Genomic DNA, 23,034 nt, shown 5'->3' with positions numbered 1-23,034 from the left:
GATAAAAAGCCAGCGGCCTCATCCATTTACGCTCGGGCGAAATATCGCGTACACGCTCAGGTGTAGGGTTGCCAGTGAAAACAAAATTCATTTTTATTCTTGAAAAATATCAAATTAAATTAGATTCTTAAATTTTTGACACGGAGCATTGGTTATCACGAGATAAATAATATAATATGCCATTTAAATCTTTTAGGGAGAACTTAAATTGCCATTTATCGACTAACACTGGAATGGACTTAGAACAAAAGGACCAACGGAGAAAATATAGCATCAACATTGGAATATAGATTTTACGTTCAATTTTCGAGGAAAAATTGCTTAAAATATTCACATATTTTTTTTCAAGATACTATAATTTAATTCATTCATAAAAGGACGGTGGCAACCCTAGTAGCTGGAGCTGGGCCGCGTTCGCATTAGTCGGCACAACCGTACGTATCAGTTATCTCGTGGGTGTTCCTTTCTTTTTGCCCTTTCGCCGGTGAGAGAGTGTGTGCTTGCTGCGTTTTGGCTAATCCATCATTGACACGCAGGCGAAACACAATCCCACCGCAAAAAGTATTAAAAATGCGGTGCATGGAAAAACCTAATCGAATGAGAGCGTCTGTTGTAAGTGACGGCCAAATTGCAGACTTTTTACGTCAAACATGTAATAATTTATGTTTGCATTGTGGCTAGAAACTGATGGAAACAACACACTTTGTCATGCATATGAAATATGAAATTTGTTACCTTAATATATATACTGCGTTCCGTTTTCGTATTTTTGCGTGCCAAAAACTAAATTCGTACTTGATTGTGATCGGATCAATTTGCTTGATGAACGAGCAGCCAAAAATACGTAAATTAGTCTCTTGGTTGAACATTTTCCTGGCCAATCTAATTTTCTCCGTTGATCCACAAAATTTTCCCCCGTTATCAGCCCGAGCTTTGGAAATGGACGTTCAGTGCCACTAAATGAATCAAAAATTCTGAAATTCTGGCCGAGTTTTTGGCGTCGGTGCGTTGCTGAATCGAGCATTGCGCCGGGCCCGAACGAACGATCCAATTAGGGTGGGCGCACGGCACGCCACGCGGGGAGAGCTAATGCCGGCGAGAATTAAATTTCCAGGCAGACTTGATATTTTATGCAAACCGGGCGTGCATGTGGAAACTCCCACACATAGCCCGCTGTTTACCTGCGAGAGTTGACGTGTGGTTGGTGCTGATTTGGCGGTTTTGTTTCAGGAATGGTTCCAGCATGGCCGCCACCGCGGCTGCTTTCCCCGCCGCTGCTGCTGCTGGTGGCCGTGGCCGCCTTTGCCACCGCCTGCCGGATCTCAGAGTTCCAGTGCCGAAATGGACGCTGCGTCCAACTGGACCGTTACTGCGATGCCCACGACGATTGCGGCGACAGTAGCGACGAGCCCAAATTCTGCACTGGTGAGCTTACCTTTACCTTTTTCACAAAATAATTAAAACGATGAAGCACAGGATTCTTCTTAAGTAATTTTTATTTCTCGTTGAAGTATATAGACGAGTGAATTTTAATTAACTAAAATTTGATTTTTTTTAGTCGATCAGATGTATCGGAAAAATCAATTTTGGCTGGATTTTCCAGCAGAAAAGTCATAAGAAAGTCTTTCATAATTTTTCACAGATTTAATTTAAAAGCAGCAGGCTTGCAAGGAATCTGGATTTTTCATATTTCAAACTGTCGGAAAAAAGATATTTTTTAGATTGCCAAATTCTGTTAAATACTACCAACGTAGAAAAATGTGTAAACTGGTGTGCGAGATTAAAATTATTTACCTTAAATTTCAATTTTAATTTATACCTGTACTCGAAAAATTAAACGGTTTTTCAATGATTTTAGTCGCTTGATTTCAATCTGTCCAAATGCGATCTATCTAATGGTGAGCAAATTAGGATGTCAATATTTTTTTTAAATTAAAGGCGAAAAGGATTTTTCGAAAATATTCGGTAAAGCTTTATTTTAAACAGGAATTTGTTATATAAACCAAAAATATACCCAAAGGAATGCCTTTGTACGTCCACGGCATTAATTTTGCGCGCACGTGGGCGTCGGTGCAAAAATCAATCGAGAGACACGACCGCCAGTGGTGCCGAATTTAATTGAAATAAAATATAATCCGCGGTCGGGCGCGTTCGCAAATCAAGCCTGCGTGCAAATCCAACAATGCGGCGAACACACACACACAAGCAAACAAACAATAAAATCGACCATCATCAAAGTCTGCCTCGCAATGGAAACCAAAACTAATTCGGGGCTAATTTGATTCTGGCCGAGCGCGGATAATTTAATGGCATCGGCCGATGCGAGGAGGGACAAAGGCGAGTGAAACTCCATTATTGTGTTGACACGGGCTGTCACACACTCGCCGCGCCTGAATAGGTGTTTAATGAAAAGCCCTTTTTACGACACGCGGCCGCCGCACTAGTTGCGCTGCTGCGGCGACATGTGTGCGCTCGCGAACCCCCAGAGTGCCGTCCGTCCGTCGCTGTCAAGTGTTTGGAAAATAATTTAACACGCGCGCCGTAAACTCTCTAAACTCTCGTTCCCGCGAGGACGCAAAAAACAATATAGAGCGCCTTGAGGCCGGAACAATTTTTCTGCAGCGTTCGGCATCCAAACAAGTGTTTCCATTGTTTCTCAGTGCTGGCAACAAAAGTGACAGCTCAGCGGAAAATTCTCATTATAACTGTTCTAAAAAAGCAATATTTTTAGCAAAAGAAAAATGAACAACATTCTGACAAAGCTTAAATGATACAAATTAGAAATAATACATCAGAGACCATATCAAAATTTCACTATAGGCCCTTTGAAGTTGAAACAGAAAAAACACAGGAAAGCTATACAGAAAATTTATGTGAAATATTTTTTGCCCTTACTTGAAATACTATCTAAACATCAGGAAAAGTTAAAAATTCCCAAGTTGTCATTTAAATTTGTGAAAAGGTGTGCACGCAACTAACGCGGCGAGAAGTCTCCTTGTTGGTAAGCATGATTTATTCCACCAGAAGAGAAAATCTTTCCAGAAAATTCGGTCATCATTGGATAAATCGCGACGAGAGGAATTGAAATCAAGCGAAAAAATTATTGAAATCACCCATTTGATATTCCGAGAAATTTGGCAAAATCTGAAATTCATTATTGCACATTGTAGAGATAATTAGTTGATAATTACTTGCTACAGTCAAAAATGCTAAACGATACTAATTGATGGCCTTGTTAAGCTCTTTAAATTTTAAGTATAGTAAAATGAAAAAAGTGATTTTGAACCATAGCTATTTGAGCCATTTTACACGAAAATTTTCTACTGAATTGCGTCGGACCCTTCATGCGAAACGAACATTCGCACCACTGGTGGCACGAGGCACAAAAAGTACTCAAGCCTTTTTGTAAGCTCTGTGCTTTGAACCGTTTTATTTTGCGTGGAAAATGAGAACTTTTTACATAAGTACGAGAGGCAGGTTGTTTGCGTTGCAAAAGTTTTGTTGACTCCGCGCCTAAGTTCGCTCAAATTGAGATATTTACTGCATTGTGATTTAAATCTGCAAACTTGGTGCCGCTCTAACGCAACTCTTTAATATTTGAATAGAGTTGAAACTTCACTGTAGCTGTGTGAAGGAAGGTCGACCGCGCCTAGAAATGAGAAAATTAGTCCGAGAACCCATAGCAAAGTACAGGTGCAAGAAGTAGAGGTTTAAATATACTTTACCTTCTTCGTCCATGAAGTTAACTTTAAAATTGGCTTTGCTCTGCAGTGTGCTATATTTTGTGCTATCCGCTCCTTGAGCCAATGTTTAATGGCTACAATTTCACATCAGTCTGAGGAATATTTGGCCAAGTAAAGTGAGAGACCTGAGTATTAATAGGTCAAACAACAAACAAATTTTATAGCGGTACTATTGGTCAATGAAAAACACCTTTTCCTCTTTTTAACTTAATATAAAATTATAAAAAGGGTTGCTAAAAAAGCAAAAGATGGTAATGTTCAAGAATTATAGCTTCTTTTTAGTGGTTTACTTATAAATCTGCTTCCAAAAGAAAAAATAATCTTATATATCGCGATTTCTTATACAAACTCGCTCAATCAGAAAAAAATCAACTTGAATATATTCTTTTTCTCTATCAAAAACGTAATTTTCATTTCAACCGTTCCACATATTAAGCACAAAGAATTTTTCGACTCCATCACAATTTTCAGGTCCGTTTCCAAAAATAAATAAGCAAATAAAAAAAGCTCCAGACAACAAACAACTGATTCACGGCTTTTGTTCGGGCGTGGGGCAAACATTTGTCCATTTGCAGCGCAGAGATATTATTAACGATTCGCTCGCGCTCGCTCGCAAACATCGGCCGAATGAATAATTGACTAGCTCAATTTCAACGCGAAACAAAGCGTGCAGACAATGGGCCGCATTTTTGATCAGGCTGGAAATTTCAGTAGGACAAAAGAATTTCTGCCTTTTGGCCGGCCGATTTTCGCTGCCGGCGATAGACAGGTCCGCTCCACGCGACGCACGTTAGCGCCTGCCGCTAATGACTGTTATGCAACGCGGCGGGCGCGCGTGCTCGACACTTTGCATAAGCGGAGCTCCCCGCGGACCGTTTCGTCTTCAAGTCGTTCGCCGACGGCGAGCCTAATTAAACCAGCGAAACAAATTGCATCCTTTTGTGTGCACGAATGGGTATGAAACGCTGGAGGAACGTCGGAGTGGAGGAAAAAATAATGACTTGCATAAACAAACTTATCATCCATCACATGAATAAATTTGAGCTAACAATGGGCCGATTGATAATGGGCCAATTGGGGAGCCTGTGCAACGGATATATTGGGGAATGAATAATTAATTGGTATCCTTCGTATCTGGACTGATTATCATAAATGATTGACGAATTCAGAATAGCGTATGGTTTGAATAGATGGCTAAAAGCAATATCAGGAAGTAATCATGAAGGTTTATGCAGTTGTAAATTAAACCGAAACCTTAACAATCACTTATTTTCCCATTTTAAAATTTATTTTCCACAAATAGGATCAATTTTACTCGAAAAAGTGAAAATATTTCTGATTCAAAGGAAAAAAGAACGGAATGGCTATCATTTTCACTTTGCATCAAACTTTTCATGCAACCATACATACTTTATGAATTTGCGGCGAATGCTTTCCTCTATATAGATTAAAACTTTGAAGTTCACCTTTTTATATGGTTTTATCGAGTTAAGAAAGCTTCAAACGCAAACTGGATGGATTAGTCGTGGCTTGGAAGACTTAAAAATGCGTAACATTCGCTCATTAGCTTTAAAGTATGTCAATTGAGGGCACAGTATATGTACATATAAAAAAACAGGAAAAATGGACAGATAAATAATACTAGAAGTTGCAAATATATACATTAAATAATGGAAAATCCAATTTTCTTTTTTATCCGCAGGGATGGAGTATTTTTCAGGATAATGTTCTTTTTCCTTTTTTTGCCGGGGTTTTCCACTCCATCTTCTCTAATTGAATCGCGGCTGGTGTTTCAGCGTGCAACCGGACGTACTACGGTGACGTGGGCAAGACGTACGAGCTGGAGCTGCAGAAGCCCCAAGAGAACCGGCTGCCCTTCCTCTGTCACCTCACCTTCACAGCCAACGGTCACATCCATGGCGACTTGGTTCAGGTAACATTTCACACGTATTTTTGTTTATTCGCTTGACGCGTCCCTAACGAAATTACTCTGCGACAGCGTTAGCTAGAGTCTCTTTCATGGATGATGTGTGTGGCATTTGAGAGAGGATACAAGTTGTGGAATAAAATAAAATTAAATAATTGTTTTTAGTAATAGTTACTACTAATAATAAAAAATTTATTTAATTAAATTTTATATCCAATTTTTATTAAATTATAATTTTTTTCAGTTATTTGTGTATTTATAATGAAAAAATTGTTTTATCTAGATTGGTTTTGGAATTACAAATTGCAAAAGATCAATTTTAGTTTATTTTTGCTTTAAAAATAATTTTCAATACATGCGCGTCCAATATTAGATCAAGGTTATTTGCAAACTTTTTCTTGTATCAGAACAGGCAGTATATTATGTAATGTGTATGTAACTGAAAATGATAAACCCCTCAAAATATCTAGAAGTCAATCCCACATTAAAATACCTTCCTCTTTGGGCAATGCAATTACTTTGCGTTCCTTGTTCCTTCTTCATTTCAAACATACGTATGTCAATGGTACAATAAGTTTCACCTTTCGAATTTGGCGTTAGGTAATGTTAAAATCCTCATTGCTTCTTTGCTTTTCTCTCAGAGTGACTCCGTTCTACAAGAAAAATGCACGCTTTTCCCGACCGCGGTTTCAGAAATAATTTATTTCAAGCATTTCTAGCAAATCGACGGAGATGCTACATTCAATTACCGATCTTGTAGGCGTCTCCGGCGAGCAGATTAGGCAGTTTGTTTATTCTCTGGGCAGAGTTAATTAAATTCTGTTCCGGCGACGGCGGAGCACGCAGGTAGATGGAAAGACTCCTTTTTGCGCCAGTCAGCTAACCAGCCATGCCGCCAGCCCGCGGCGAACCGAACGAATTTCCGTCTTTGCCAGGCTCTTAATGTTATTCCCTCCAATTTCATCGTCGTCATTTCTCTGAAGCAGGCGTACGCTGTTTAATTTGCTTCCAATCTGACGTAAGAGAGCACAGAAGTTGGATCGGGACGCGATATTAGAAGCATAATAGAACGAACGGAGGCAGAAGAAAATCAAACGAGGAAATCAGAATTTCCTTCAAACGAGATTCCAAAAAGAGCATATAAGAACATCTAAAGAGATTCAGCGGAATTGAAACAAGCTTTTACAGCTGGTATATAAAGATTGAAAAAATCCAGGAAGCAAATCTTTTATATTTGAAATGTTCCTCTGATTAAAATTTAACAATGCCACTCGCATTGTTGAGTGCATGCTTTGTGTTCACTTGCTATGTGAGCACCCGAGCTATGTTTGGGGGTTGGGTGCGGGCTGATATGCGCTTACGTTTGATTTTCTTTGCATTGCAAAATGACGAGTCCATTCGGATTTGGAAGGATTGCGAAAGCTTTCCGACTCACTACTTGCTTTGCACCTTTCAAGCACGCGCGAATGAATTTCACGAGACGAATTTCTAGAGTTTCAATAAATGACCCCAACACGAGCTGGTCCTTTTCTGTACTGGGATTCCTCTATTGACGCCCGTGCGCCCATGTTTTCGGGACACGGAGTTTACGCGATTTGTTCGATATCAGGGATATCAGGGGGTCGCCCAACTCAAATGAGGTGAACCTATAAAAAATATTCTAATATTGTTTTAAATTGGCAAAAAAATCTATGAGATATATTATTAATCGGGGAATCTGGCTAAATAATTAAATTTACTCTGCAGGTTTAGGTTTCTACTGCAGTAGATTAGATGCATAATTATGTTCCTCTGCACTCTTCAGATAATATATTTCATAAAAAAGCAAGTTAAAGTACTTAAAAATTTCAAACATACGGAAAAATTCTCCGACTTACCTTTTTACTGTTGGCAATACGGAAAATACACCTTTGCCCCAATTGAAGCTGATTTGTGATATGTTTTCGTGGTAGTTTCAACCCCTGAAACAAGATATACGGACTAGCTGCATTCGGGGGTGTTGTGGCGAATTTCAGTCAATTTACGTGAGTAATAAAATCGATTGCAGCGGGTAATAATTCATCTGGCTGACACGCCAACCTGCCTGCATAAATCAAAGGGTGGCAATAAAAATGTGAAACACACGCGCTTCCCCTTTGCTCTTCGTATATATAGTACGCGAAAGGACCCGGAAAATGGAGGGAGAAAGAGGAGAGAAAGAGAGAGAGAGAGACTGCTTAATGAGAACAGTATAGCGGAAATCTTTTTACGTGCGTCACGGTCAAAAGGAAAGTAATGAAATATATTATTTTTTACAGTCCAACTTTCTTATTCCGTCTGTTAATCCTCTCCCACAGCGCTTTTGTGCATGGAATAAAGCCGGCTGGCATGCAAATGAGCGGAGAATGTGTGAGAGTGCATTTACTTTAACAGCTGAAAGTGATTGATCGAGTTTAGATCCACGTTATAAATCTATTAAATTTAATTATGCGTCAGCTTGAAAAGAAAAGTATGAGACACGCTAGCATGATGGCGAGCATAGATAAACAATCAGTATAAAATCCTATGGAGCAAAACATGTCCGATGCGTCTTCAAATTTAAATTCTCATTTCATATAGCATGCCTTTGTTACAAGTTGCTTGGCACTTTTTGCGAGTCTCATAAACAGAGACGCGCCTGTTTTCATCCTGGAAATTTTTTCGCGAGGCCCATTTCATAACGTAATATTATCAAGTGAGGCAGAGACGGAGGGCTTCAAAATTATCGATCGAGCGGCGTCGCCCCGAGTCTCAGGTAATTTCGGCAACATTATTAAATTTTGTGTGCCTCTCTCTCTACTCGCTTTTTTCGCTGCCGAGTGAGCATTAAAATTCACCAGGCAGACGGCTCGGTTGCTTGCTTGTCATTGGGAAGAGATAAAAACAACCTGAGGCGATGATTTACATCGGGCCATCCGCAAGTAACATCGCCTCTCGAGCGAGAGTGCCAACCATGAAATTTATTGCGGCTGACGACAGAACAGCGATAGCGGCATCTCAGCCCTTGGACGACTAATGTTTGCTCGGAATGCTTACACACATGCTGGGCGCAAATCTTTGCATCGCTTGATGCCATCAGGTGGAGTGCTATCCGATTCCGAACGACGCGCTGAAAGCAAACGACCTCTGAAACGGAACGGAGTTCGTTCGTAATGCTGCAAAAAATATCTTTCCGTTCAAGAAAATTGTGCATATTTTCAAACATTGGCGGAAAACCCTCTTGGAAAAGCCGAAAGTCCTTTTGCTTGGATCACTTAACTGTGACGTGAATACGTAGCACATTGAGAACAATCTTTTCATGGTAAAATCCTGAAAAATATATATGGCACTGTAGGGGTTCACGCAAAGCATGTTCAAATATTTTGCGCTAAATTTTGCGATTTCGAACTCTACTAGATTATGTACCAAAATTACTAAGAGCTATTTCAAAAGTTGTTAAGTTCATATTTTAAATAAAGAATAAACATTTATTATCCTCGAGTACTGTTGTGTCTTTATAAGTCTGCATTTGAAATTAAAAATTGGATAAGAAATATTCAATACATCAAATCAATTGATAAAAATTTAGGGACGCTTTTAAATCTGCAGTTTGATTTAACATTTTAATTTTAATATCGAAAACGCCTTCCATTCTCTGTTGCAGTTGATCTTCGACGCGTTCCAAGTGGGGCGGTATGAGGTGTCCTCATTTGATGGCTGTCCCGACGGCTCGATGCAGTTGTCCGAACTGGGCCGGCCCTTCACCGGCGGCTCGTGGTGCGGCTCGTCGAGTGCGCCAGGCGGCCAAAACATTTACTACAGCGAGACCAGCACGGTGACCCTGTCGATCCGGCTGTACCCTGGCCTCAGGTCGTCGACCTCGCCGTTCGAATTCCGGCTCAGGTACAAGTTCATCAGCCACGAGAACGCCGTGGTGCGCTTCGGGCCCCCAGGGGCGCCGCTCGAGCGGGGCACCCCCGTGCCGGGCACCTACTGTAGCCGCAACTACGACGAGTGCGACCGGCGCAGGTGCCGCTTGCAGTCGCCAAATTACCCTGGCATCTACCCTCGCAATGTCACCTGCTACCTGATCATCCGCCAAAAGAACCCGCCAAACTGCAAACACGCTATGATCGCTGTCAGACAGGTACGAACACGTCGAATTCTGCTTCTCAACAAAATAATTGTTCAGTATTTTGGTAGTTTTGTGAACAGGTATAAAAAATAATTGAATGCTATTTTAATTACTAATTTATGATCAGTTAATTTTTCTGAAATGGGTGACTCACTAAAAACTGACGAAAACTTGCGTACTGTACTGAAGGCAATGCTCAAAATAATTTTAATAAAACACTATTTTTGGATTCCCTGGCCCAAATTCCATTTGTCACATCATTATCAGGTTTATTAAATCGTTTTAGATTCAAAGTGATTTTATCATGGATCAGCAGGGCAATGAAAGTCTATCAAATTTTAATTAATTAATTTCGAATTAATTAAAATTTTAAGATGTTTTTAGTTTATAGATGAAATATACATCTATCTCAGTTATAGATAGTGTGGTAGCATTCTTATTAACTGACGAGTGGCAAGAATTATTTATCATATAATGAATTACAAACATTTTCTGCCCATTAAATGATATTATACTGTAAGATTACTCAAATAATCAGAATTTTCTGAAAATCTTATTTACATTAATTATCAGATTAAAGGGAAAACAAATTCACTAGTATTAGTTAATCAAAGGATTTTAATTTTATTCGATTAAAAAATATTAAATTCCAATCAAATAGAGGTACTTCCGTGATTTCCTTCAGCAAATAACATGCAAGTTTTCCCGTTTTTCTGCAGGAGGGCACGCACAAGATGCACATAAAGCGGCGCTCGGTGGACAACGCCACGATGCTGGCGTCGCCGTCCTCCGTTAGTGGCGCCTTGCGTGCGTGGAAAGACTGCACCAGCGACAAGGACCACCTGATCTTCTACGACGGCCACACCACCAACGACCCTGTGCTGGTCAAGTTCTGCGGCGGCGACTGGCTGCCGCCCATCGTCACCAGGGGCCCGCAGATGCTGGTCGCGTTCCACTCGTCGCCGTTCAGCGCGCCGCTCAACGACGCGCCAACCTCTGCCCTCTCGCTCAAGGGCTTCGAGCTCGACGTCGACGTCATTTTTGTCGACTCGGACTCGTTCGACTTCTCCAAGGATGCTGTCAAGTGAGTTTATTCTTGTTCTCCCAATTACTGTGATGTAAATGATGCAAAATATTTTAAGAAAATTTAAAACCGTTTTCATTAGGCTTTTTTAATGCAAACAATTTTGAAAGCTTTACTTCTAGTGAAAAATTTACAGCTACAGTACTTTTATATATATTTTACTTATTTTTAACTGCCACAAACTTAAACCCAGTTTGATGAATATTTTTTAATCCGAGAAAGTTTCAATATTTCAAATTAATTCCCAAGCTATAATTTTTTAGAGGCTCAACCCCAATGATACTCTACAAACTGCTTAATGGACAAAAAATCTCCCTTCCATCATATTGCGTTTCCCGGAGACCACAAAGTTCCATTACCTCCATTTACTGACTGGCATTAGCTCATAAAAGTCGGCGAGAGTGCACCATATTGCCTCGGTATCATAATCTATCAATAATGTGTCGCTTAATGTGGCTTGGACGGAGAAAAAAAGTTTTGATTTCATTAAAAGCTGTCGCAATAAATCATGAGTAAAATTACTCGGAAATAAACATTTTGAACGCAATAAATAACGTTAGCTAGGAGCTGGAGTTTGTGCTTGATGCACTCACAGACGCCTGACATAACTCGCAGCCCATAAATCAGCTCTTCAAATTGATGAATTTCGCTCCCGCTTGGACAACCGTGCGTCCCCAATGTGACATATTACGGCAGCACCGACACAATAATCATATTGTCCAGTTTTTGGAAAGAAGGACTTGGGATTTTTAGAGGACATGATGCACGTTTAAATGTTTAAAAGTATTATGTTAAGACTTAAACATATTCATTTTTCTTGAAATACAATTAAATATGCTTATTCGAATAAAACTGTGGAAAAATCTCTAGAAAGGTTTGATCCCCAGCCTTTTTTCATTACTATCAGATTGTTAATAATTTCAAAATTAAATCTTTATTATTTAATGTTAATAATACTGTTATTTTTACGTGGTCGTCTCGTTCTCATTACAAATGAAAAGAAGAATAGCGGGGGTAAAAATCGAAATGTTAAAAGACTATTTTTGTTATGCCTCTTTGCACTTGTTTCTGGAACAAAAGTGCAGCTTTTCTGAGATGGAGCTGGCGTTTTCTCTAGTCCTCGTGCAGGTCGTTTTATTTAGTTTCGCGAGCGCATTTGAGCTACTTTTGCGGCCAGGGCAATCCGGCGTGACGTCAAGCGAGCTAATATTAATGAGAACAAAGCGCTCAAGCACTCGTCTCTCTACTGCTCTTTCTCCCTTTTTCACCGGTGGCAGGAAGGCAATATTTTATTTACTTCAACTTGCTGCTGAGATTGCTTTATCTGCTCTCTTTCTCTGCGCGTCGCATCTAAAAAATGAACGTTTCAAATGAAATATCAGCCGGCCAGAATCGATACAAACAATTCTTTCCCCCTTTCAGCTTGCTCCTGCAGGACGTAAAAAAGAATCGAGTCGGCGGCTTTCCTTTGTTTCCTCGTCGCCGTCTGAAGGAAGCAGCTTTTTGACTTTGTTCTCTCGGATGAGTTTAATATGCAGGGGGGGGGGGGCGAGAAGAAAACAAGCCGGCGGCTCTGCTTTTTTATGACTGGTGTCTTAATTCATGTGTGTGTGTCTCCACCCTGCCTGCTATTCATTAGCGCGAATAAGCTGGCCCGCCCGCCATGATGGAGTTTTAATTTAATCAAAAAGCGCATTTCATCTGTGAGTGGATTGTGTAATGAAGGCAGGGCCCGCTCTCTTTCACTCCGCAAGCCCGTGCTAATTAGTATAAAAAAATAAAGGCTGCGCGACACATACAAAGTAACGCCCTGGGAAATAAGTTTACCGTCAGGGGCAAACGTACTCGCGAATTACCAGCACATGCACGGATGTGTGCTACTCCCACTCTGCCTCTCTGCGGTGCTTTTCAAAGTAACGAGGAAATTGTTTTGTTCGTGTATTTAATATTCATCCTTTATGCTGTGCTTGCTTGCTGGAAAACAAAGTTTTGATCCAGAATCAGAGCAAAATGTTATTTATTCAACTGGAAACATGAAATCCACTGAAAATCAAATAATTAGTGCGCGATGGGTTGCTATCAAAACCATCGTCATTCACTTTACTTTCACCATCAGTACTTGGCATTATTTCACCTGAAATTATTCGGAATAATTAAATAATCAGCTCAGTTTTCGGGTACAAAAAGTCCAGCTTTAATTAGTCAGTCAGAACTGGCAACCTTTTTTTCCTGACGTTTTGTTAATTTTGCAATGACCGGGATCTAGGTGAATGAATTTACTAATTAACACGTGACCTCAATTTTGTAATAATATAGCCGTCAGTCGTTTCAGTTAGGACAAGGGTTCTTTAGTCCAGAAAACGCAATAAGCCAAAAAGAAGACGGAAAACTTTCAAGTCGGTGTCCAAAACCAGGGAATGGATCGCAGTATCTTTGAAAATCTCCAATGTCGCTGGATGGACTGGTGCAATTTTCACGTCATTTTTAAATCCTTTTTAGGATTTTATGCAAAGGGTCTAATTTTCATTAAATAAATTCCTCTGTGGTTGAAATTTGAATTTGAACATCAGGTTTCCTTGTGTTTTCCTGCTCCGTTAACTTAGAATTAAACAATAACAGCTAAACATCATGCAGAAAAGACTTCAAATCATATTAAAAAAATACGTAATTGTACTAAACACACAAGGCGTACAATACTAAAACAACTATTTAATTATAAATTATTAAATTTTTATTTTTACGCTCAAAAAGATGTAAAATTTGAAGGTCACTGCTGACCCTTGTTCCTCGATCCTCTTTGCTGGCAGGTGCGAATTCTGGATAAACGCAACGAAGAGTATGTTGCCTGAGGACGACTCGGAGATGGCGCAGGAGCGACCGCTCGAGTTCGGCGACGATTCGGGCGGCCCGCGGCGGCCAGACTCGCGTACGCTGCGTGGCGGCGTGATCAACAGCCCGCGGCACACGCTGTCGCCGAACACGACGTGCCACTACCACTTCGTCGGGCGGCCCGGCGACCGCGTGTGGATTGCCTTCGAGTCGTATTGGCACCAGTCACTGCTGCCGCCGCCGGGCGACCCCATGCCACTGCCTCCGCCCTCCAAGGTGGCGGCCAAGCAGTACAAACCGACAACCACCACCACGACGACCACCACGCCAGCGCCAAAAAAGGGGAAGAAGAACCAGTGCGCCTCCTGGCTAAAGGTTTGTCTGTTTAAAATGTTATAAATCGTTTGTGATTGCAAGCGGACTTCTCATTTTGGCTTCAATCTCGCCTTAGAAAATTGCTACAATTTAATTTTCAGCGAATTTAATTAATTAGATGAAATTTTTTATGGATGTAAGAAATAAACAAATAAGGAATTGTAAGAATTGGTAAAGCGTCGTTTCTGGAACTTTTAATTGATTTTCTATTAACTTCTTTTCCCGAAAGTAAAACTCAATGTAAACATCTTTTTTTAATGAGATCAACAATTAGAAAAGTTATCATTTATTCATAAGTAAAAATGCCTTTCTTAGGTAAAAAATTTGCAGAGATTCTTTAAAGGTTTTTATAATCTTGTTTGTGATTTCTTGCTCTCTGAGGAATGCAATCAATCAATTTTTGTGTGAAATATTTCCTGTAACACTAAAAAACTCCAACGATAAATAATTTCCAAACGGCCAGTACTTAAAAATAAATTTCTGGTCATGGGAGATAAAGGCGAGTCTAACGTTTTCGCAATTCTGATTGTTAGAACACGAGAATTGGCTTTGAAAATATGTGCAGAACGCGAAAAAGACGAAAAATTCACTTTTTGTCGAGTTTTGAAATGGAATTTCTAGCGAACATAATAATATATATTATTTCACACATGTCACGGAGCAACATTTAGGTTACATTTTCAACGTTCTAAAATCCTAGGCTCATTTCCAAAATTTTAAAAAGAATTCAAAGTAAACAGAAGTGATCTTTGACCTTTACCTAGGTAGTTGGAATTTCCTCGTCGTTTTTCCACTGACCAAAGTTGGATTTTTAATTTGATCAAGGCAAAAAAAAAACAATCAACGTGTATTCCATTGTCATTAAACATATTTCCTATACAAAAAATCTTTCTGTGGTTTGCAAAAAGTACGTCCGATAATTTTTAAGAAAATTAAGAGTTAGGATGGATAAATTAAAGAATTAAAATTTTGCCCTAATCAACGCGTCACGGAATTCATATCTTTAAGCGAGTGTCAATTTCGTATTTAAGACTGTTTAATTCAAATTATTAGAAGGGCAACATTTTTCAATTTGGACGGCTGCGGTTGCGTTGCAGGTGTGGGAGCCGGGGTCGGCGAAGGCGATGGCAGAGCACTGCGACACGTCACCCAAGCTGTGCGACCACGCGATGCTGGCTAACTCGTCGCGCATCATGCGCACGTGCGGCCCACACGAAAGCTACTTGTCAGTGGACAAGAACCTGCAGATGGAGCACAAGACGCTGCCGGGCACGGCGCTCTACCCGTCCAATTTCCGACTGCGCTACGAATTCGTGGACACGCGGCTGGCTGGCGAACTGTGGAAGGGCTCCGTACCGCCCGGCGATCACTCGCCTCGCTGCACGCGCATCCTCAGGCAGCCGCCGGTCAACTTCACCTCGCCCAAGAACGTCTTCCTCTTCGGCAGGGGCGGCAGCGCCAACCTGTCGTGCGTCTACAGGCTAGAAGCGCCGCACGGCAGGGCTGTCAAGGTTACTCTGAAGCGGACGTCCTTCGGCGACGACTCGCCCGGCAGGTGCGTCACCCGCCCTGATCCGTACAACAACCGGCCCAGGTGCGTCAACGTCCAGCCAGAGTCGGACGGCCGCTGGGCGGAACTCAGGATCATCGAGGTAAGTCACAAAACTATTTCCTTGCTGGTGTGGTTACAATTATCGTAGTTGTTTAAAATATGCAGAAATTTTAATACTTTTTTGTGTTTTTTGGGTCAGATCAAGGCGATGTCATGTCGTTCTGTGCCCTTATAGCATTGCACTGCCCTACTCAATCAATTGGAAGGGTTGCTATAATTGTAAAACACAAGAGTGGTATGGTAGTAAAAGTGACAGTAGAGAAGCGTGTGAGGACAGACTGAACCCACATTGATGCTAAATGATGCGGACATGAGGAAAAGACGGTCATTAAGTTGAAAATTTAATTTTTTTGTGGTGCAAATCTACTTCATCGAAATTAATTTAATCTCCAAACGATTTAAATACTTTTAACCGAGTCTCTCGAAATCAATTTAAGAAATTAGTCAGAATATGAGAAAAGAATATTGAAATGTGGTCCAGTTAGTTTGAGGTAAATGTTAGCGTTCCAGCGTTCTTTTGGTTGCGAGGCATCAAGGAGATGTCTTAAATATCGTCACGCGTACATTGACATCTAAATTATATTTATTGTTAAATTGAAACGCATTTGACTGTTGGCCAGTCATCAAAAATGTTGTTCACTTTTTTCTCTTATTTATACTAAAAATAATTGTTGTTTATTCTCATCCAAGTCAAAAGACTAAGTAAATTCATAGTTCAACAAGCATAAAAATTTAATAGATTAATCTTGCGACCATCATTACCGAATAAAAAAAACCTTGTACTGTAATAGCCACATATAAATTTTACACATATTTACTTGTCCTCCAATTGTTATGTCAATTATTATATGTACAGTATATTATTTTAAATTAACCCATAAAAACTTTTACAATTTGGTTTTGCATCAATAATCTATTCTGAAAAATGGTTAAATTCTGGAAAGACTTTATTATTGAAAAAAAGCAAGTCATCATCGTTTCTTATATTATTTTTGTGTTATTTTCCCTGGCGTTAGGAAAGTGATTTTCTAATTTTATTTTTATTAAAAATGACTGAGAAAGAAAAATTTTTAACATCAAAGTAAAGTAAAAACTAACGAAATTGATTTTTGTTTACGTAGGTGCCGTGGCGCGATGTGCGGGCGCCACACGCGTGTGTTTGTGACAACTCGAGTGTCGGCATGGAGTACGAAACGTCGTCGCGGGTGCTCGAGCTGCATCTGGTGGTGAAGGGGATGACACCGAATGAGGACTTTGACGACTTCCACTTTGAGGCCTTCTTCGACACGGTGCCGACGGGCAGCGGCGGCGGAGACTGCGCTAAGGACCACCGCGGCAAGGGCACCGGCGGCGAGGTCACCTTCCACGGCCCGCCGGTGCCGCCCACCATGGCGCCAGGTGGCGCCGAGCCGACCCGGGCGCCGCTGCTGCGCACCAAGTCGCTTGGTTGTGGGCACTTACCGTGGTTGCTCGAGGCTGAGGACAAACACAGCCTCTTCCTGCTCACCTGGGGCACCCTGCTGCCTCTCGATCCCTCTCAGGTTGTGGGTGGAGTCGCCGACAACGAGATCTCAAAGTGCACCACACAGAATCGCATTCTCATTTACACCGGTAGACCAGCCAGGTGAGTTTTCCATTTTCCGTTACAGTTAATGATGATTTAGATTTTTTTATAAAAATTGTTCCAAATATTTGAAGAAGTTAAAATTAAAAAAAAATTAAAAAGCGCAAATAAAATGGAACGAGTTGTCTACATTTAAATCTTCTAACGAGATTAAATTGTTATAAAAATAATTATGAATTTTAAAAATTCTAGAATTTATCTTTGATCTATGGAACCAAGTTAAATTACTCAGTTGATCTTTTTCATTTTTAACTTTGGTCTGCAACATAAGCTAATCGCCCCCCTCTTCTGTTTTTTAATCAATGTGATTGAAACTTTACAATAGGATATTGAGCAGCGTACAAGTTTCTGAATTTTCGGCTTCGCGTTGAATTTTACATTTAAATGAAGAGATTTTACTCGCAACGTTTTCATTTTCATGCCAGCCAGCGTGAAATTAGAAGTTAATCTAGAACACCGGCAAGCATAAATAATTTTCTTTGCGAGTTTGGAAGGCCTTGAAGGCGGTACCGTTGATTACTTAATTAGCTTGTGCTGGCAATTTGGCCGGTGCAGATTTTTCAAAACGGTTACTTTGCGGTGGGTGGCCACCTTGGTGGGTTGTGGCAATATAATAATTCACTCGAGGCGTGTTATAATAACTCTGCACGTACGCGGGCTCGTTTTGTGTTTTTACAAGAATATGTATATGCGAGCTGATGCATAAACTTTGCTCAAAGTTTGCTGGCAGGAAAGTTGGATTGTTTTATGAACAAGCGACCCTCTCTCGAGCAATTTTATATTAAAATTCGCGCGCCAGAGCCACTGGCACAAGAAAGATGGAACTGGGCAAACTTTGCGCCGACTTTATGTTCGTGCATGCATATTTAGCAAAAAGGCTGTGTTGCCATTGGCTCACTTGATTAAATTTAACAATAGGAGAGCCGTGTTTGCATTTTTACTTTGTCCACCACTTCTCAATCCGTTCGTGTAATTGCGAAAGTTGGATGGGACAGTAAAACGGGATGCAATGGAGCATTTTTCCGCGGACAGGCGTTAAATTGCTTTCATGCCTCATAAATTAGCAATAACTCAAAGTTCGCAGAGTCGGCAAAAAGCATGATGCGCAGCATGCTCACTGACATCAAGCCACTGCGTTTGGACTGGTACCGGGATAATCATCAAATATATTGTCTGCGTGGCTTGGAAAATTTAATCTGATGGGCAGAAGAAATAGTTTTATTGATTCTTTAGCGCATAGTCTTCACCATTAATGGATCCGGCTTGATCTTTCTTCGAAAAAATAAACTCGTTGATTATTCTATTTTAATATTTAGCGAGTGAATGAACTCTACACACTAACTTAATGTGTATTAGTAACATCCTTCCTGTCAGTTTGTTAGAATGTATGAGCGCAAATCGGTGTTCTCCTTAGGCATCGACAGCTGCTTATTTGTTCTCAATAAAATTCCCCCATGACATTGATGGACGACCGCTGTTGCAGACTGATCCGCGTCGTGTGTCCCGTGGCGCCGCATTCGGTGCAGTACGCGATCAACGTGTACACGGATGAGTGGTGGGGCGCCGACAGCCTCCTGCTCTCCTCCCTGCCAGCGGCCGTCCAGCCGCAGCAGGGCGGCGCCTTCCTCGAGCCCTCGAGGCCGCCGCTCTTCCTCGTCGAGTTTGTCGGCAGGGAGCCTGGCACGCACGGCATCCAGTGGCTCGACGTGACTAAAGTATGTTGAAAGATCTTTTATTTAGGATTCTTGATTTGGAAATATGTGCAAGGCCATTCAAGTCACTGATTAATTTGCTGATGGGGTGTCTGCAGGTTCGGTCAACCAGTGCTGCCCTCTTGCAGCCTCCATCAGACCCGTCGCTGAGCCCGTTCTTCTACTACTCGGCGGAGAACTCGAGCGACACCGGCAGTGAATGTCCGTTCCGGTGTCCCGAGCTGGACGCGTGCATCAGCGGGGCGCTATGGTGCGACGGCCAGGTCAACTGTCCGAGCGGTTACGACGAGAACGACGCCAACTGCGAGGCGTACTCGATGACCTGGGCCTACATCTACATGATCGTGGGTGTGGCTGTGCTGACCGTGTCGTGCGTGTCGTGCGCAATTTGCGGCCTGATGACGGCCAACCGGCGGCGGCAGTACGAGAAGCGGCGTAGGAAAGAGGACACGGACTCGTCCTACATGGGCACCATCCGCAGCATCCGCAGCCGCACGACAACCGAGGACTTCATGTTCGACCCATCCTGACAAAACGACCCGCGACGCGCCCAGTCGGTCGAGTACATCCGCGTGGAGCACGAGACCACCGTCTAGGAGCGAGCGTCGCACTCCGACAGGACACAACACCAACTGTTGCTTACAGCCCTCCCTCCTCTTGTGTGATTTTGGTGCTCTATCTACGCGGTATTCGGACTTCTCTCTCTCTCTCACACACACACACACTCACACGACAGCTCAACAAGCCAAGTGATTGACCATTTAGTGACTGCTTTCCGAGCGCAGTGTTCCTCTGCTTTCTTTCCTCGCTTTGGTTCACAGTTTTGGCGTCCACTTCGCCAGCCACCCGAGTCCGCAGGGTCCGAAGAGGAGAACCTTGTAAAGCCGTGACAGTCCGGTTGATGTTTATTGTTTTCTATACATGTCTGGTGTCGTTTTCATTTCCGGCTTCTGACTCTGCGAACTCGGGCAACTGGCACATTCCTGGCCTCGCGGTGCTGGGTTTTACATGTCTGGAGACTGATCCTCTGACCTTGAGTGTGCGTTGACTGAAGTGAAACTAATTTGAACAAAATTGTTCCGTTGCACGGGCATTTAGTCACTTCAGCTACTAGAAATGATCGGTCTCCCGCACAAGACTCCTAGAGCGATTGCCCGAGAACAACTGATCCAATTCAGAATCAAAATGTGGCCAGTCTTTTGGCCCCAATCGTTTTCCTCCCTTTGAACTCGGGACCTTCGACCTAGGACGTACGAGTTGTCTGTTGATTGCTGTTTTCGGAGAACAATTTCTCCGGGTAGTACGAGAATCATCAATCGCCCTTCCTTAATTGCGAACCGCATTGCTGCGACGTATACGCTTCTTTTCCGTGGAGGTATTATACATTGTTAAAAAGCCTCTATTGTGTACAGTTGGCGAGCAAAAAGATTAATAGCGGAGAAACGAGCAGGAAATGCCAAATTAGTTGATAAATGTTCTACGACGAAAGCCTCACAGACACACACACACATGCATACACACACATTCTCACGCGCACACAACACACTTACACGACCCTCCAAAGAAGTTAGACCAACTCTAGGTGGTAAAACTGAAGTGCACCAATTTACTTAGCGGTAGATACAAAGTTTCAATAAAACGGGACGACAAAAAGATGATGAGACGACACTCACTACATTTTCTAAGAAAAGCTCAATTAAAATACGATTTAAATACTGCTGTTGTTCAATATAAAATAAATTAGAACACTAAAGGGGACGAAAAAGGATCGTCTATCTGTTGTTTGTTCATTTTAAAGGCCGGAGGAGAGATTGCACGTGTTGGTTGGTTGGTTGGGTGTGGATGCGCATTGTCTTTGAAACGCGATTTCACGTCACTTAGTGGAATGCAGTGCAGACACGGCTTTTAATTTCACTAAGCGGGCCGCGCGCGCGAATCGTGAAACTAGCAATTTGTTCTGTGAATGTGTTGACATGGTGCTCACTGTCTCGAATCTAAATATTAAGCAAAGCATATAAAAACAATCCTCCGCAGTTGCTGGAACAAATCCTTTGTGCGTGCCAAAACTCCATTTTTCCCTTGCGGTTGTGAGTGACGGAGACAATTGAACGATAGACTGAACTTTAGAGATACACACACATACACTCACCTGGCGTCACGCGCAAACCTGCTCCATTCCTCCTTCATCTTATCACACGGCGTAATTTCGACTTGCAATTTCACGAGGCAAACAAGAGTGGCTGCCGAGGCGAGTTCCATTGTTTCATGACTGATGCTGTTCTCTTACTCTCTGCACCACGACGAGCGAGGAATTCGCGGTAAAGCTAGGGAAGAAAAGGACTGTGGTAGATAACATGCGGCTGCCGACGATTTGGTTCAACTAGACTTATCTCGGAGCATGGAATACGGTCTTTAGTTCTCACACTCAACCCGGTTTTAGTAATAAAACCATTAAATTAAAATCTTTTTGTTTACAGTCTCTACTAAATTTACTGAATTTCATTCCTTTTATATAAATATCCTGGCCGGGAGCTGTTGAGGTGAATTAATAATAATTTATATTTCTGGTTTAAAACCAACTGTTTTTGCTGTTCACCATGGTGTGTTAAGAAATGCCAACTTTGTTATTTTATTCCGGTAAGATTCAGACACAAACAAGACTCGCGTGTATTGGTTTGGACCGAATAATTAATAAGAAATGAAGAACTCAAAAATTTGCCAATCGATAGTTAACTTGGTAAAGCAACAAGATTTATTGTTATCCACATACGATGAAGGCAATTATTACCATTATTAGCCGAGTAGTTTAATGGCAGAGTTTAAAATTAACTCCTGTTGAATTAATATGTTTAGGGCGCGCGGCGAGAAGAGATTTTACGAGCACACAAACACGTTCACGCCGACATGCAAGAGTTTATGTTGATCTCTCATCTCTCACACACCACAACATGTATATCCATATTGTGTGAACGACGGACGAGACAGAAAATATGCGATATATCAGAGGCCATTTGTACATAAAAGAGCGATGGAATAAAGATTAATTCTGTTGATCCTGAATTAAACGGGCTTGTTTTTCCTCTTCCCCTAGCGCACGCAATCCAATCTCGTCCGTCCATTGTGTCTGCATTCGATCCAATTTCAGCCGAGATAAAATCGCCGACGCCTCGAAAATGCACTCTTCCGAAGGCACGTGAATAGCATTTTTACAGCTCTGCACATGATCAGCAACACGCCGAGCTGCTCCTGCCCGCGATAAATAAATTCAATACACAGTGTAAACAGGTTTACGGCTATAATCGAGATGAAAAGCAGTCGCCCGGCAACGTCGTCTTCCATTCCCAGCAGCAAGATCATTTGTCGAGAGGCTGCGGCCTAGATGTTTGCAGCAGTTTCTGCGATTTCGTCTCCAGAAAAGAAAAATGAAAGTGAGTATTTATCAAATGAATGTTTTTTGAAATGATAAATGAAAATAACTAAATGAGGAAATTGTGACATTAAATAATTCTCTGCAAGGGCAATGTTTAAAAGGTATATTTTTTTAATTGGCTCAGCAGCATCCAAAGAAGACATATTGTGATTTATTCCGTGCATGAATCGTTAGATACAAGCGGTTAAAATTATAAATTTTGCATATGAGGTATCATATTGAAGTGAGATTGCTTAACAGAGATGATCGAATCATATTTCCTCTGACAAGCCCTCATTGCAAAAAAGAAGAAGACATATATAATCAAAAGGAAAGCTTTTGCCAACAATTTTTTGTGCCGACTCGTACTTCTTTCTGTTTATTCTTCGATTTCCTGCAAGTACAGCATGTTGTTCTACGGAGATACCTAAAATAAAAGAGGATACCATCAGAATTCTCGTCTGTTGGGCACGAGTGTATTTGCCCGTTGCGACGTTGTATCTCTTTCTGGTAATGGAGCCGTTGCAGAAGACGGGTTATCCACTTGATCCATAAATTTGAGCGCGAACGGCGGAGGGTCAGCTCGG

At 41.6% G+C, this 23,034-nt stretch overlaps 1 protein-coding gene across 1 annotated transcript in view; it reads left to right on the top strand.

The window, feature by feature from the left end:
* The window catches only part of LOC135939541 (uncharacterized), a 77,046-nt gene extending 54,943 nt beyond the window's left edge, over positions 1-22,103 (top strand). Inside the window, exons 3-11 of the mRNA XM_065484005.1 lie at positions 1,231-1,425; positions 5,540-5,676; positions 9,332-9,814; positions 10,522-10,886; positions 13,694-14,090; positions 15,188-15,742; positions 16,824-17,326; positions 18,810-19,041; positions 19,137-22,103. Coding sequence (XP_065340077.1) covers positions 1,233-1,425; positions 5,540-5,676; positions 9,332-9,814; positions 10,522-10,886; positions 13,694-14,090; positions 15,188-15,742; positions 16,824-17,326; positions 18,810-19,041; positions 19,137-19,568 — 3,297 coding nt within the window. The 5' untranslated portion in view covers positions 1,231-1,232 and the 3' untranslated portion in view covers positions 19,569-22,103. The remainder of the gene's footprint in view (positions 1-1,230; positions 1,426-5,539; positions 5,677-9,331; positions 9,815-10,521; positions 10,887-13,693; positions 14,091-15,187; positions 15,743-16,823; positions 17,327-18,809; positions 19,042-19,136) is intronic.
* The last annotated feature ends 931 nt before the right edge of the window (positions 22,104-23,034 follow it).

This window comes from Cloeon dipterum, chromosome 3 (genome assembly GCF_949628265.1).
Source record: "Cloeon dipterum chromosome 3, ieCloDipt1.1, whole genome shotgun sequence".
Taxonomy (NCBI): Eukaryota; Metazoa; Arthropoda; class Insecta; order Ephemeroptera; family Baetidae; genus Cloeon; species Cloeon dipterum.
The sequence above is the reverse complement of the archived record's forward strand: the minus strand, read 5'-3'. Positions and strand labels throughout refer to the sequence as shown.